At 45.2% G+C, this 16,730-nt stretch overlaps 1 protein-coding gene across 2 annotated transcripts in view; it reads right to left on the reverse strand.

Annotated features, from left to right (window-relative positions):
- Positions 1-16,730, reverse strand: part of TMEM154 (transmembrane protein 154) — a 50,301-nt gene that overhangs the window by 9,270 nt on the left and 24,301 nt on the right. For both annotated transcript variants that reach the window (XM_033955929.1, XM_033947371.1), the window contains exons 3-4: positions 15,420-15,447; positions 4,068-4,153 (exon numbers count right to left, since the gene is read on the reverse strand). In XM_033955929.1, the coding sequence (XP_033811820.1) occupies positions 4,068-4,153; positions 15,420-15,447 (114 nt within the window). The remainder of the gene's footprint in view (positions 1-4,067; positions 4,154-15,419; positions 15,448-16,730) is intronic.

Genomic DNA, 16,730 nt, shown 5'->3' on the forward strand with positions numbered 1-16,730 from the left:
AAAAAAAAGTTCAAAAGAATTTTAGTTCCAAGGGGAACTGCCACGTATTTTTGTTTCCAATAGCACTTCCATAGGGTGCCCAAGTTTTGGAATTAAACGTTTCACAGCCCACATGCATGCTTAGCATAGGGCTTCTAAGTTCACCCTGCATATGAGGGGCCACTGAAAAGTTCTCAGTCCAGCCAAGAAGAGAATGAGGTGGAGCCATGAAACCTACAAGTTATTCCACACTTTCCTTGACACTTTTTGTTTCAATGAGGCAAATGCATCTAGCAAATGGGCATAAGTATAGGGAAAACAAGCCATTGTGACATCACCGATGAGGTTGGCTCTTAGGCATTGGTGGAATGAGGCATTATGACATCACAATATGAGATGCTGCTGAAAAGTTCTCACCCCAGCCAAGAAGAGAATGAGGTGGAGCCATGAAAATTACAAGTTATTCCACACTTTTTTGACACTTTTCATTTCATAACATTGAAACGAAAAGTGTAAAAAAAAAAAAATGTGGAATAACTTGTAAATTTCATGGCTCCACCTCATTCTCTTCTTGAAACATTTCAGACTTTCTGATACTGACCGCCATACCCATGGCTGTTCTTTATTCTCTTTCCCCATCCTTAAAAGGATGCAAGTATAAAAGATTTCTTGAAAGAACTTTATCTTTCCAAGCTGGTAAATGAAGTAAAACTTTAAGCGGTCTGATTGCGGCTTCTTATTCCTACCAAGACTTTAGGACACATGTTAAACTTATCTTTTTGCTAAATTTGTCTGACATTATTAACCACATGAATTTTAATGCTACTGATGTATTATCGCCGCGTTGTCCAGCTTTTCATTATTGCAAACCGCATAGAACTGAGAGGTACTGCGGTATAAAAATAAAAATTTATTATTATTATTGGGCTGAGAACTTTTCAGTGGCCCCTCATAGTATGCAGAAGTAATTCCGTTTTTACATTTGGGCTAAATTTAAAACTCCAGGTGCATATTATGCATGGGGGCACTTTATATTCAAGATTTTACAGTCATTTCTTTTGCTCGAGGCATGCAGTAGCATCAGTGCAAATGAAAGGGACTTCCGATGCATGGAAATCAATTCTAGTTCTGCTCTTCTGTACTTGTTACAAGCAAAGTCATAGATTTTCCTTAGATCCTGTAGAGGAAATCAATCAACCAATTCCTGCTGCCTGCATGACAATCTTTTTGAATAAAAACTCTCTCTTGCACAGGTCTCTGAATGCTCACTGTGAGTTACAATGCAGCTTTTTGTTTTAAATATTCTTTGAACAACAGTCACGATGTCTATTTCCATCCTTACGAAAGCAAGAGAAGAAAAGTGAAACAGTCCAGAAAGAAGGGCAGAAAAGGGAGATCAGTGGGTATTGCATAGATTTAGAATGATAGTAAAGTGAGAAAGAGAGAGGTTGAATTTTGAGTTTTCAATGATGGTTAAACTTCCTTAATGTAACCATTGTAAAATATGAAGACAATCTATGCAGATGTCAAAGTGAAACAAATTTGAACTCCACCTGCATAAAGATGATACAATATAATGCCCAAGGAGACCCAGGAAGAAGCATTATGAAGCACAGATCTTTGAGGAACAGCTTCTAAGTGACCCTGATTGGCTCAAGCACCTCAGGCCCCTCCCTTGGGAGGAGCCCGAGATGCCTGAACCAATCAGGGCTTAAGGCCTCAGAAGCGTCGCGTGAGGCACTGAAGGAGGGACTGAGCACCCTTCCTGTTCTGTTACAGGGATGGGGGGTGGAGAACGGGGAAGGAGCATCCCTTGGGTGGCAGGAGGGAGTCGGCATCCCTCATGCCGTTTGTTTTTTTTTTTTGGGGGGGGGAATTCGGGAGTGGTACAGATGGCAGGAGGGAGTGGGAATCCCTCCTGCCATAGAGGCAGCGACGGCGGTGAGCATCAGCACGCGGGGGGCAACGGTGCATGGGGGAGCATCGGTGCAGGTTAAAACATAGGACTCGCAAAGCGCTTTTTGCAGAATATTAAAAAAAGGGAGAATTGGCGCATTGCCAACCCGTGGTTTTAAAGGGCAAAAGAGGGCAGAAAAGTCGGTAAGGAAGTGAAGCGATTGGTCCTCAGCAGTCGCTTCACTTTGGATTGGCAACCCCAATCAGTGTTCCTTCTTCTTTTTAGTGAATCGCTGCCTTCCTATTTTTGCAAGCAATTTCCCCTCATTTGCATGTGCGGATCCGATCAGAGATTGATTGCACAGCTGTTTAATGAATCGGGTCGGGAAACGATCGCAAAACCATCGGTACACGAATGTAAATTTAGTGAATCTAGCCCCAATACCAGTACAAGGACAAAATCAACAAACATCAAATAAGAACAAGAGGGCATTCGGAAAAATTGGAAGGGGATAGATTCAAAACAAATGCCAGGAAGTTTTTCTTTACCCAGCGTGTGGTGGACACCTGGAATGCACTTCCAGAGGACGTAATAGGACAGAGTACTGGAGTTCAAGAAAGGATTGGACAATTTCCTGCTGAAGAAAGGGATAGAGGGGTATAGATAGGGGGCTACTGCGCAGGTCCTGGACCTGTTGGGCCGCCGCATGAGCGGACTGCTGGGCACGATGGACCTCGGGTCTGACCCAGTGGAGGCATTGCTTATGTTCTTATGTTAAGAGCATGAGAAGTTAATTACAATGAAATCTAGGGTGTGGGAAAAGGATAAAACACAAGACAAGGGAATAAAAGGAATTCCTATTTATTTTATTTATTCATTCATTTTTTTAATCTTCTCTGTCGGATTCTGACTAAAAGACCTACGAGAAGTAATAAGCTTTCAGTTGTGCCTTGAATTTTGAAAGTGAACTTTCATTGCGGATGTAGTGTGGAAGGGAGTTCCAAAGTATAGGTGCCACGACCGAGAAGGAAGAGCTCCTGTGAACATCAAGAAATAGCTATCTAAATGATGCAGTTGTGGTTGTGAAGATCGGAGGACTCTCTTTGGTGAGAAATAAATCAGAAAACTCATACAACTTGTATATTTATTTCAAGATGCATTTGATTCATGAAACATAACATCCTAGGTTCTCTCATTATTTCTTTCTTTCCATTTTTTTTTTTCTCTCTCTCTTCTCGCCCCATTATTACCTAATGTGTTCTCCTTTTGATGTAAAATTTTAACAAATAACGAAATTGTAACTTTCCCCTTCCTTCCCACTATCTCCCGTTTGTCCAACTTGTTTTGTCTATTGTCTACCCTATTTAAACTAAATGTATTACCACATTCTGATGGTTTTTTAAATTGTACATCGCTTAGATATTGTTATAAGCGATTCATCAAATGAAAATTAAACTTGAAAAACTTGAAACTTGTATAACATCTGGATTGGCAGATGACCCTGCATATTTAAATCTGGTACCTGGACATGGCCTATTATTGTATATCCAGGCTTAATTCTGCTGGCTGAAAAACCATTGACCACTGTGGCTGAATATCAGCCTATGGTTTCTTAAACTAAGAATAACAGGGTAATAGATGATTCAAAAATTAGAGGAGAAAAGATTATTGTAACCAAAAAAGGGTAATCACACTCATACATTAAATGCATTTGTTATAGCTCACTAATGTGTTCCATACACCCCATCGCGGAGCTAACCGTCCAGTCATTGCATATGGTAACGTTTATTTTTGTTTGTTATTGTTTTGGCTTTTAAACTATTCTTGTTAAGCTTAGCACTCCAATTCTTGTTAAACTTAGCACTTGCGCTTTGCAACTTAAAATCAATAAGCCACTTATCTTAAATGTGACTTGGTGTGACTGGTTGACTCCCCCCATCCCCCAAGTCACATTTAAGACAAATAGCTTGTTCATTCGTGGCTTATTCATTTTAAGTTGCAAAGCGCAAAGAATAGTTTAAAAGCCAAAATAATAACAAAAATAAATATTACCATATGCAATGACTGGACGGTAAGCTCCGCAATGGAGTGTATGGAACACATTAGTGAACTATAACAATTGCATTTAATGTACGAGTGAGATTACCCTTTTTTGGGTTTTATGGTTTCTAAAAGACAAGTAACCACGTACCTCTTTTGTTCATGCTGCTCATCCACTTATCAAGTTCTTCCATCTCTATTTCCATAACAGATTGTGTGTCTTCCTGAAAAATTGGACTGAAGCAGGAAAAGGAATGCTTTAGAATTCGGTTACCGGACCTTAGAGACAAGTAAAATCTACCAGCTCCTGCTACAGATATGCAATGTAGTTTTCTCCCAAGACAAGCAGGATAGCAAGCCCTCACACCACGGAACTCCCTAGCTGCAACTGTCTTCAACAAGAAAAGAGGAACAACAATGCACTGCAACAGGCAGGTATCAACATATTTTGGGTGGCAATTAACCTTTACTTGATTTTTTTTCATAAGGTCTAGGGAGGTTGCAGTTGGATTCTGTATTGCCCAATGAGATTCTAGAGGAACAACAACTGGCCAAGCTCATTATTGTCAGAAGCTCTGTCCCAAACAGTTTTGGAATGCGAATGTATGAGGGGCGTTCAATAATTTATCTACCTGCGTCTGAACGAAAGTAGCAAGTCTGTGCATGTTGTGACATGTCTCAAGTTGTGGCTTAGTGTGAGTCTAATATTCTAAGAGATAGGATGTCAGGAGAGTCCTCATGTGAATCAAGTAAGATTTGGAGCACTGTTCAGGGATAAAATTTCTCACAAAACATCTCCGGATCAGACCATCTCCGGATCAGACCATCGGCCCATCAAGTCTGGCGATCCGCACACGCGGAGGCCCAGGAATTTAGTCTGTCTGCAATTTGTTTGTCTTCCTTGATGTGCCCTTTTCTTCCCTGGTCAGCCAGCGGTCCCATCGCCTCTTTTGCGGGTTTTTTTCCCTTTTACGTATCTAAAGAAGGGCTTGAAATTTTTGGCCCCTTGCGCTATTTTCTCCTCATAGTCCCTTTTGACATCCCTCACCGCCTTGTGACATTTCTTCTGATCATCTTTGTGTTTGTTCCAAGCTTCGGTTGTTTTTTTCGTTTCCATTTTTTAAAAGAGTCCTTCTTTTCTTTTATGGTTTCCTTCACCTCTCTAGTAAGCCATGCCGGTTCTCCTTTGCCTTTAGTTTTCCTTTCTTTGGAAATCCGCGGAATGTAGAGGGAAAGAAGGGAAAAAGCCAAAGGAGATCCATGAACGCATGACTGCAGTTTATGGTGAGTCTGCCCCATCATCCTACAAAGTAAAATGTTGGAGCAAGCAGTTTAAGTGGCATAGAGAGTCCATTGAAGATGACCCTCACACTGGATGGCCTGTGAAAGCAACTTCCACAGAAATGTGCAAAAAAGTCAAGGATTTAATTTTGTCAGACAGACAAATTAAAGTTTCCCAAATAGCTGAAGACATGGGCATCTCGGCAGGTACATGTTGGAAAATAGGTCATGAAAAGTTGGGCATGTCCAAGGTTAGTATAAGATGGGTTCCAAGAATGCTGACACCATGTCAGAAGTTGCATGGGAACAGAAATCCCGCCTGTCCCCACCAGTATCCCACCTGTTCCCACCCGTCCCCACGAGGAATCCCCTCCATCCCCGCCCGACCCCGTGAGGAATCCCCTCCATCCCCGCCCGACCCCATGAGGAATCCCCTCCATCCCCGCCCGACCCCGTGAGGAATCCCCTCCATCCCCGCCTGTCCTGCAAGGAATCTCACTGTCCCCACCCGTCCCCCCATAAAAGTTACCTGTCCCCATAAAAAGCAGCAATTACTTCTGACAGTTTTGATTTTTTTTTTGCACGTCTTAGTTTATTTAAACCAACAATAAAATCCTATATAATAAAACTCTAAGCGCCGCATGCGCACTTAGAGTTTCGTGTTCCCTGCCGCTGTGGTGTGTGATACGTGGCCGGATTCTATTTTAGAACGCAGTGGCAGGGAACACTCTGGAGCTTCCCCCCCCTCGCTCACTGTGAAAGAAACCGCTGTCGCCACCGCCGTTCCTTCTGCTCCCCTCTTTGGAGTGTCCAGTGCAGGCTGACGGGGTTCCTGGGCAGCTGAACGCAGTCTCCAGGCAGGCGCAGCCTCAGCAAACACCGGTCTTCCTCCCAGCTCGGGTCCAGAGCCTTTCCAGTGTCGTGGGCTTCACCCCCCCCCTCCCCGGCACATCCGATTCCCCGTTGAGCCTCCCATCCGACCCTCCAAACCCGGTCTGGCCACCCTCCTTCCCTTCCCTTCCCTTCCCAAGGTCCCGACAAATCTCTTGACTAGCAGTGGCCACAGCACTCTAAACACGCTGCTTCGCGGCCTACTGCCCTGATTTGCTCTGCCAGTGACGCGGCAGAGGGAATCGCGAGCAGTAGAAGGCTGCGAAGCAGCCTGTTTAGAGTGCTGCGGCCGCTGCTCGAGCCAGGAGGTTTCTGTTCGCCTCGCGGTGGGAGGGTCGGATGGGAGGGTAAGTGAGGTCGGCTGCACTTCGGCGGTAGTGGTGGGGGGGGGGAGATGGAAACATGCTGCTTTCAAGGGTTCTACTGCACAGGGGAATGGGAGGGAGGGTTAGAAAAATGATAGGTCTACTGTACAGGGGGGTTGGGAGGGAGGCAGGCAGGCTGGCTGGCTTTGGGGGTGGGGGGCACTGAGGGCACTAAAGACATAGGAGGCACTAAGGACATATGAAGGTGGCACTGGGGGCACTAAGGGTATAGGAAGGAGGCACTGAGGGCACTAAGGACATAGGAGGCACTGAGGGCACTAAGGACATAGGAGGCACTGAGAGCACTAAGGACATAGGAAGGGGCACTAAGGACATAGGAAGGAGGCACTGAAGGCACTAAGGACATAGGATGGGACACTAAGGACATAGGAAGGTGGCACTGGGGGCACTGAGGACATAGGAGGCACTGAGGGCACTAAGGACATAGGAAGGGACACTAAAGACATAGGAAGGAGGCACTAAGGACATAGGAAGGAGGCACTGAGGTCACTAAGGACATAGGATGGGACACTAAGGACATAGGAAGGTGGCACTGGGGGCACTAAGGACATAGGAAGGAGGCACTGAGAGCACTAAGGACAAGATGGGACACTAAGGACATAGGAAAGGGGTCACAGAGAGTCAGGCAGGCATGGCATAACAGAGAAATACAGGCAGACAGGGGGCCAGGGAGACAGAGACAGAAAGACAGACAGGGGGCCAGGGAGAGACACAGACAGAAAGAATTACAGACAGCATACACGGAGAGAGAGAGAAAAAGGAAAAAAAAAGATAGACAGACATCTATTCTAGCACCCGTTAATATAACGGGCTTAAACACTAGTATAATATAAACAAGTAACAGTGAACAGAAATAAGAGACGCAAACATCACTGGAAAGGATTAGAATAGACATTAGGTCATGTGACTGCAGGGTCGACCATTTCTTGTTTAAAAGAATTGAAGTCTTTGGCAATATATAGCTCATATCTGTACAGCAAACAAATCTGGTTCCACCATTTGGCATAGGTAACTTGTGAGAGGTCCTTCCAAGATCCACAAATGGTTTTTAATGCAGCAATGAGTAAAGAATCAAACAATACAGCATCAAAATCATTTAAAGCAGAATTGAGAAAGGCACTTTTCAGGACAATGGTTGCTTAAGAAAAAGTGCCAAAACTGAACTGGAAACCCCAACACAAACTCAGCAAGTACTTCATTTTGTACTAAACACAATTGGTGGCATAACCATGAGAGGGGGCTAGGCCTTCCACTTTGAGCTTAGCCCCCCTTAAAATGAACATCTCCCTTGCTGTAGATGTTGGGACAATTTGTTTTTCCATCATCTTGGTCCCGGTTTCTTCTACTAATTCTCTTTCCAGGCATCAGGAACCCTGATTCCATCCCAGGGGGGGAGGGATCCCCGTGGGAGTCCTGCAAACCCTGTTCCCATGCAGACCTCTAGTCAGAAGTCCATGAGGCTCCAGTGCTGTCAGGAGAACTTGGAGTTGCTCTGTGAAGACCAAGTGCTTTTTTTTTTTTTTTTTAATTGTTTGGTGACTGGAGATGAAATTTGGAACTATCACAAAGATTCTGAGTCCAAAATGGAATCAATGCAGTGGAAGCACAAGTCATCCCCCCCACCCTAAAAAAGTTCAAGACAGAAAAATCTGAAGGTTAAGTCATGGCGACTGTCTTCTGGGATGATGAAGGACTTTTGCTTCTGGAGTTCATGTCACACATGACAACCATAACCGGGGAGGGTTATGCCAACACAATGATCACTTTGCAGGAGTCAATCAAGAAGAAAAGATGAGGAAAACTCACAGCAAGCATGCTGCTTCTTCACAATAATGCGCCGGTGCACATGTCAGGACAATCACAGGCTGCCATCCAAGAATGTGGGTTTCAGCAGCTGAACCATTCACCCTACAGTCCTGACTTGGCTCCCTCAGATTATTTCGCGCTACGAGTTTTGAAGAAATCTCTCTGTGGATATCAGTTTTCAAAGTGATGATGAAATCAAGGAAGCTGTGACATCCTGGTATGAAGGTCAAACAGATGAATTACATTACATTAGGGATTTCTATTCCGCCTATACCTTGCAGTTCAAGGCGGATTACAAAAAAGTTGACTGGACATTTCCAGTGAAGATACAATATGGGGTATATAGATGAGTTTTGGGGGGGTTTTTTCCAACAGAGGAGAGATAGCTGGATAGATTCCGAAGGAACTTACAATTTGGATAGTAAATTGACAGTACGTTACTGTGTGATATAACAAATAGATTACAGTTAGAGTACAGATAAGATTACATTACATTTCAGGGATCTGTTTACTTGGTAGGTGTTTTGGGGAGGAAGAGGTTTTCTAAGTGGGGGTTTTAGAGGAGAATTTATCTGGGAGTAGGTGGAAGGGGGGGTTAAGATATTTGGATGAATTTTTTGAAAAGCAGGGTTTTGATTTCATTTCGGAATGTTTTGAGGTTGTCCGTTGCCGTCAGCAAGTTGGAGATGGAACGGTTGAGTTTTGCTGCTTGCGTTGCCAGAAGGTTGTCAAACATCTTCTTGTGCTGAGTGCCCTTGAGTGAAGGGAAGGCAAAAGGGTTCGGGGTTCTTCTTTGTCTTGAGGGGAGGATCTGGTTTAAGCGGTTGTTTAGGTAGGAGGGGGAAGAGGCATTTAATGCTTTGAATAATAGGCAGTAGAATTTGAATTGAATTCTCTAATACAGATGTCCATGTTGCAGCCCTGCATATTTCCTCCATGAAAGTTGATCTCAAGCAGGCTACTGAAGCCACCATAGCTGCAATATAACCCTCAAAAGTCAAGCCTGCTGGTTGTAAGTGAAAAAAATGCAGCCAACCGGGTAAAACATGCTTTACAGCAACTCGTGAAGCTAACTTCGTGGGGCTCGGGGTCCGGTAGAGAACCCCATTATTCTCACGAGGCTTCTCCCCTTTCTTCGGCGGTGAGGTCGAGAACCCCTTCACCGCCTGCCAGGCCGTCCTCTTTTTCCACCTTTGTGCAGGACATGGCCCGAGCCCTGGGGTTGGACCTCATGGCGGGTTCCCAGTATACGAAGGAATTCCTGGAGGAGCAGGACCTCCCCACTCCACCTCGGGAGGCCCCTCGGCTCCCCTTAAATAAGGTCCTTCTTCAGACCTGGCTGAAAAATTTGGCTAACCCTCTTACAGTCCCGTCTGTCCCGTCCAAGATGAAGTCAAAATACAGGACGGTTCCTACCAAGGGGTTTGAGAAGGCGCAACTCTCCCACCAGTCCTTACTGGTAGAGTCTGCCCTGAAGAAAACGCAACCCTCTATGGGCCTCTTTATTTCTGATATTATACATCAGGAAAGGCAAATTGTGACCCACAGGCTAAACACAGCCTTTGGGTACTAAAAACCTTTTTGATTATTTCAGTATTTTTGACTTGCCATCATGTTTCTATGCACATGGATTCTCTTAGGGAGAGTGAGAGAGAGGGGATGGGCCCTTTGGCCTTTATCTGCCATCATGTTTCTATGTTTCTGTTTCTACCTGAGATTTCCACCTGGCTTAACCTTGAGCGCAATTGTTGGATATTTAAACCAGTTTGTGAAACTTATTTTGTAAAATTCTAATCCTCTCTGCACTACAGTTTCTTGGTATTCTATTGAAATTTTGTGGTTCTTTGCCTTAAAAATTATAACCTTTCTACTGTGATCTGTTTTGCCCTCTATAAAAGAAAACTTTGTGGTATTTGGAGGGGGGTTTGTGTTTTGTTTTGTTTTTGGGGGGGAGGAGCCACAATGGTGAAGTGCAATGGTGGAGTGCAAGCCAAAGCTAGTAATTCCTGGTTTCACATATCCATAAGGAGCTATGCAAGGCTTCTCTAGTGGATACTTTCATTCCTTGTTTCTTTTCTGAAAAACATTCACTCTAGACACTTATAATCTGGAAAGAGAAAATGGAAAATCTATTTGCATTGGTGTGATATACAGGCAAAAGATTTCATTGAAGATATTTACAAAATAGCTAGGAAGTATTGCTAGTATAAATATAAATGTACTAATGTAGTAATACTAGAAGTAATATAAATGTATTACAGTTGGCCCTTTGTATGTGCAGGTTCCACATCCGTGGCTTCAACCAACCGCAGACCCGACTGCGGCTCTCTCTCGCAGGTCCTCCACCCCTGGTGTACCTTTTCATCCAAGACTTTGGCCATGCAGCAAGAGCAACAGTCGTACTCAAAGGCTTCGGCCTTCACCCGTCCTTTCCCTCTGACACAGTCCGCGGCGTACCTAGGGTATGTGGCACCTGGGGCCCATCATTTTTTGACCCCCCCCCCCCCCCCCATGTAAAAAAAATTTTTTTTTTTTTTTTTTTGCAATAACCATGAAATGGAATAAATGGTCAGAATAGAAACAGGCAGTGAAAATTTTCTTTTATTGAACCTCATATATGTAACCATTATTCCAAACATAACATAACATAAATTATGTCTAAATTGTCATGACATTAGAAGTACATATGGAGTAGTTGCAGGTGATGCTTGGGACAGTTCTGATTGTGTTAGTTCGGTTTTATGTGTTTTTTGAATAGAAGGGTTTTTATTTCTTTTTGAAGGTTTTGCAGTCTGTGGTTGATATCAATTGGTTGTAGAGTTGGGGGTCGAGTGTTGCAGCTCGAATGGCTAGGAGGTTGTCGAACAGTTTTTTTCTTTTGACGTTTTTGGTTGGAGGGTGTGTGAATGGTGCACAAGTTCTGCTATGTCTGTTTGAAGTGGATTGAATTATTTAGCTGAAGAAATTAGTTACCCCCCATTCCACACACATTAATTCTCTTCCATTTTTGTTCCCATTATAAAAAACACTGATAAGTTCCCAGAAAAAAAAATACATTAAAATAAGAAGTGAAAACAAAGGCCCCTACAGATGAGAACATAACATAAGAATAGCCTAACTGGGTCAGACCAATGGTCCATCATGCCCAGTAGCCCATTCTCATGGTAGCCAATCCAGGACACTAATACCTGGTCAAAACCCAAAGAGTAGCAACATTCCATGCTACCGATCCAGGGCAAGCAGACACTTCCCCCATGTCTTAATAACAGATTATGGACTTTTCCTCCAGGAATTTGTCCAAATCTTTCTTAAAACCAGCTACACTATCTGCTTTTACCATAACTTCTGGCCACTTCATTTTTAAGTTTAGATCTTTCCTTTCAAACAGAGACCTTGCTAGATGTCAAATACAGCACAAGGTAACTTCACATGGACTTAGCTGTGCAGGAAATGTGAATCTCCTCATACACCCACCATATAGTGCAAAAATGTGCAAAGGTCTGTTTTTTTCTTTCGATCACTACATAGCCTAATGCCACACAAGCAGCGCTGTTACAAACATATTCTGTAGGTCAATGCTAAGGATAACAAAGTTTCCTTCCTTGGACCAGAAGGAGATAAACCACTGGAAGAGATCCCAAAACAACACCCAAAGACCCACTCAGTGTGTGAATCAGTTGAGTGGAGTGGACTAACTGGGGGGTGGAAATGGGCCCGGAGTTTGCTCAGCAGAATTTCCAAGACCACCTCTTCCTCTCAACACATTGACACGCTGCCACCATCACCACTAGGAACACCTCACTGGGTAGGCCAGCTATGCTATAAACTTTATAAAACACATTATTATATTTTCTTATAAAGCACATATTTTAACTGACCTCTCTGACATCCTCAGCCTTTCCATTCACAAAAATAGAAGGAAGAAAAGTTCCCATTTCCTGCTGTCTCATGTCCCCGGCCTATACAATATTTTTTTTCTGCAGACCCTTCAAAAGTCTGACCAAATCCTCGTTTCACTTGCATTATAAAGTACTGAGGATGCCATCTCTCCCCAATCCCAGGTCCTAAAGTCTAAGACAGTAGCGCAAACTAATGCTGCCAGATACAGGAAAAAAAAATTTTGATTCGATTCAGCCCTATTGAATTGGTTTTTCAATTCGATTTTCCTGCCCAGTTGGGTGATTTTTTTCAAAACTCCTGGTGGGTTTTATAGCTTTTTCACCCCCTTTGGCTTCTCCTAACCACACTGGCGCTGTGGTGTAAATAAAATAAAGAAACAAAAAGGACTTTTCCTCTTTCTGTTAAATCCTAGCTCACGTTTGCAGTCCAACACCAGCTCTGGCAGGATACACATTTCAAATCTGACATGTTATAATCACAAAACAGAAAATAAAATTAATTTTTCTACCTTTTGTTGTCTGGTTATATTTCAAATCTTGTTGGTCCAAGGCTCTGGTTTTCTTCTGATAACTTGCTTGCCAAGGTCTCCTTCTTTCTGCATGCTAACCATCCATCTGCCAACTCTGTCCTCCCTTTCCATTTCCCTTCCCTTCCCAGGAAGTCTGGTATCTTTCCTTTTTTTCATCTCCCTCCACAGATCCACCTTTTCTTAAATACCCTTTCATCCGGCATCTCTCCCTCCTTCCCCACCATCCCAGAGTCCACCATCTCTCCGTTTCTTTTCCTAATTACCCTCCTATCCAGTATCTCTATCCCTCCTCCACACCATCCCTTGTGTCCAATTTCTCTCCCTTTCTGTTCCTTCCCTCCCTAAATCCCATGGTCCATCATCTCTCTCTCTCTCCTCTATTTTCAGACCCATTATTTCTTCCCCCCCCCCAAAGTTTGGCATATGCATGTCTCTTTGAACACCCCCTTCCCTCCGTGTACTTCTAAATCATGGTCCCCCCCCAAAGGCCTGTCCCCCCTTAAAGGTCTGCCTGTCCCACCTTGAAGGCCTGCACCCCCTTGAAGGCCTGTCCCTTCCCCTTGTAGGCCTGTCCCCCCCTTGAAGGCCTGCCTGCCTGTCCCCCCCCTTGAAGGTCTGCACCCCCCGAAGGCCTGCACCCCCCCGAAGGCCTGTCCCCCACTTGAAGGCCTGTCCCACCCCCTTGTAGCTTCTCCCCCCCCTTGTAGGCCTGTCCCCCCCTTGAAGGCCTGCCTGCCTGCCTTTCCCCCCTTGAAGGCCTGTCCCCCCTTGAAGGCCTGCACCCCCTTGAAGGCCTGCACTCCCTTGAAGGTATGCCCCCCCCCCGAAGGCCTGTCCCCCACTTGAAGGCTTGTACCACCCCCTTGTAGCTTCTCCCCCCCTTGTAGGCCTGTCCCCCCCTTGAAGGCCTGCCTGCCTGCCTTTCCCCCCCTTGAAGGCCTGCACCCCCTTGAAGGACTGCACCCCCCCCCCCCGAAGGCCTGCACTCCCTTGAAGGTCTGCACCCCCCCGAAGGCCTGTCCCCCCCTTGAAGGCCTGTCCCACCCCTTTGTAGGCCTGTCCCCCCCTTGTAGGCCTGTCCCCCCTTTAAGGCCTGCCTGCCTGCCTTTCCCCCCTTGAAGGCCTGTCTCCCCCTTGAAGGCCTGCACCCCCCTTGAAGGCCTGCACCCCCCCTTGAAGGCCTGTCCCCCCCTTGTAGGCCTGTCCCCCCCTTGTAGGCCTGTCCCCCCCCCCTTGTAGGCCTGTCCCCCCCTTGAAGGCCTGCCTGCCTTTCCCCCCTTGAAGGCCTGTTCCCCCCCTTGAAGGCCTGCACCCCCTTGAAGGTCTGCACCCCCCCAAAGGCCTACACCCCCCCCGAAGGCCTGCACCCCCCTGAAGGCCTGCCTGCCCCCCTTGAAGGCCTGCACCCCTTGAAGGCCTGCACCCCCCCCCCCGAAGGCCTGCCTGCCTGCCTGTCACCCCCCTCCCCCTTGAAAGCCTGCTTGCCTGCCCGCCCGCCCCACCCTGAAGGCCTGATGCCCCGACCCACCCCGAAGGACCGCTCGCCCCCCTGGCCTCCCCGCACCACCTATGAACAGCCGCAGCAGGATCGCGAAGTCAGCGTCAGCGATCCCTGCGCTGCTTCCTGCGCCACGGTCCCGCCCCTCCTCTGACGTCAGAGGAGGGGCGGGATCGCGGCGCAGGAAGCAGCGCAGGGATGCTGACGCTGACTTCGCGATCCTGCTGCGGGCTGCTTCACAGGTGGTGCAGGAAGGTCAGTGGGGCGAGCGGTCCTTCGGGGGTGGCGGGGGACTGAACGGCAAGGCCGGGAACACCCCCTTAGGGCTGGTACCCGGGGCGGCTCGCCCCCCCCCACCCTCCCCTAGGTACGCCACTGAGTCCGCCCCTTCTGATGCGGGCCAGTTTAGAGGGAAAGGCCCGGTGCAGGCGGCAGACAGCCTTTGTGCTGCTGTTGCCATAGGGCCAAAGACTTGCTGCAAAGGTACAGCAGGGGCAGGGAACCTGAGAGAGCACTTGTGAGGTGCTAGATCTTGTTGGGGGGAAGAGGGAAGGGATTAAGAGACTTGAGCATCCATGGAATTTGGTATCCACAGGGGATTCTGTAACCAATCCCCCGTGGATACGGAGGGCCGACTGTAGTCAAAACATTCCTTTATGAGTTCTCCAGTAAAAGCATATTATAACAGGGTGCCTAAGTGGATTGCCAGAAAAGTTCTTAAGTTTATTTGATAAAAGGAAACATTCATTTGACCTATATAAAATGGATACCCAGAGCCATCCCAGTAATGCACAAATCCTTTTGCCCAAAGTTACAGTAGATCAGAGGCAGATATAAATTTGCACATGTACTGGAGTACGGTATTATATGTATGCATAACGCATCTCCACTCAAAGTACACCTCAAGAAATGCCGACATGCAGTTCAAAAACAAGAGGACACACTCTTTCAATACATCTATTTTTTACATGTAGGGTTACCATATGACTCCAGAAAAAGGAGGACAGATTGAGACATCCGTGTTTTACTGCCACTGAAAGCAATGGAAGTAAAACCCGGTTGCCCCTATCTGTCCTCCTTTTTCTGGAGCCATATGGTAAACCCTATATATGACCATACACTTTTATAAAAGCCATTTGGGGATTAAAACATGCTTTACACATGGGAGTGCAAAGTATACAGATTTTTCCCTGAGTTCAGTATGCACTTTACCTTTTGTTATTTTCACCTGCCAGATTATCTGTAACAAAAAGATTTAAAAATTATTATGTAAGAATGTCCTTAAGAGGATTATAGTTTGTCATTTTCTTTCAATCAATAAAGGTTTTACTTCTAATTTTTCTTGCTTTCTTCTTTTTTTTACATCAGGGACACATATTTATCTATTAACATATACACAGTCAGCAGTCCGACAACGACCTAAAGGTATATAGATGAGCTATTCATATGTATTTACGTGGATATTCAGTGGACTTATCCACTTAAGTCATACTGTTGAACAGATTGACTTAAATCAGGGGTCTCAAAGTCCCTCCTTGAGGGCCGCAATCCAGTCGGGTTTTCAGGATTTCCCCAATGAATATGCATGAGATCTATGGGCATGCACTGCTTTCAATGCATATTCATTGGGGAAATCCTGAAAACCCGACTGGATTGCGGCCCTCAAGGAGGGACTTTGAGATCCCTGACTTAAATGTATCTTTATGAACTTAGGCCTACTATTTCTGTGGCCTAACCTACGTGGGCAGAGGTTGAATTTTACTGTTATCTGTATAACTTCTAGCCCTTTCTCTAGAACGTTCCATACCCTCTTCTGTATACATGGATAAATTTTGGCTACATAGCAACATACAACCAAAGTATAACTGTATTAGTGCCAGTAAACAAACACAAATAAAGCTATTTAAGTGGCCAGCACCTTGTTAACCCATACATTTGTGTATTTATAAAATCTAATACTTACAGAACCTTGGTGTAATACTGTATTTATTTCTTTTACAGCCTTATAAACAACTTCCCTGATCTTATTCGTCTGAGGACTGGCTTAATTAGATAAAATATAAAGGATGCCCAGGTAAAGCCTTAGGTATCTTAAATTTATATAATCCCTGAGTCAGGGTTCTTCTTCACGGTGATCAAGTCAGATGTGAGCATGTGGGTGAATTCTCCCTCACAATAGGAGCAATCGGTTCTCTCTGTAAGGAATGTTATCCTGTGCTATGATTATTACCTAATCTCAAACGGAGGTTGCAAATGCAAAAACAAGTATGTTCTTTTTACTCTGGAAGGTAATTAGGAGTTGCATTTCAAAGACGTAATGAATGGCATAGATCTCAGTTCAAATGGAGAGCGAATCAGATTTCTAATAGTACACATTCCCTGGAGAGCATAGATTCGATTATTTCCTTCCTCATGGTCAAACCTAAGGCTCATTCAGTCTACTACTGCTTCAAGTATTTCTGAGATGACAAGGGTTTGGTTATATTTAATCATGTGACACTTACTAATGAGCACAGTTAATCA

This window comes from Geotrypetes seraphini, chromosome 1 (genome assembly GCF_902459505.1).
Source record: "Geotrypetes seraphini chromosome 1, aGeoSer1.1, whole genome shotgun sequence".
In the NCBI taxonomy this organism is placed as follows: domain Eukaryota; kingdom Metazoa; phylum Chordata; class Amphibia; order Gymnophiona; family Dermophiidae; genus Geotrypetes; species Geotrypetes seraphini.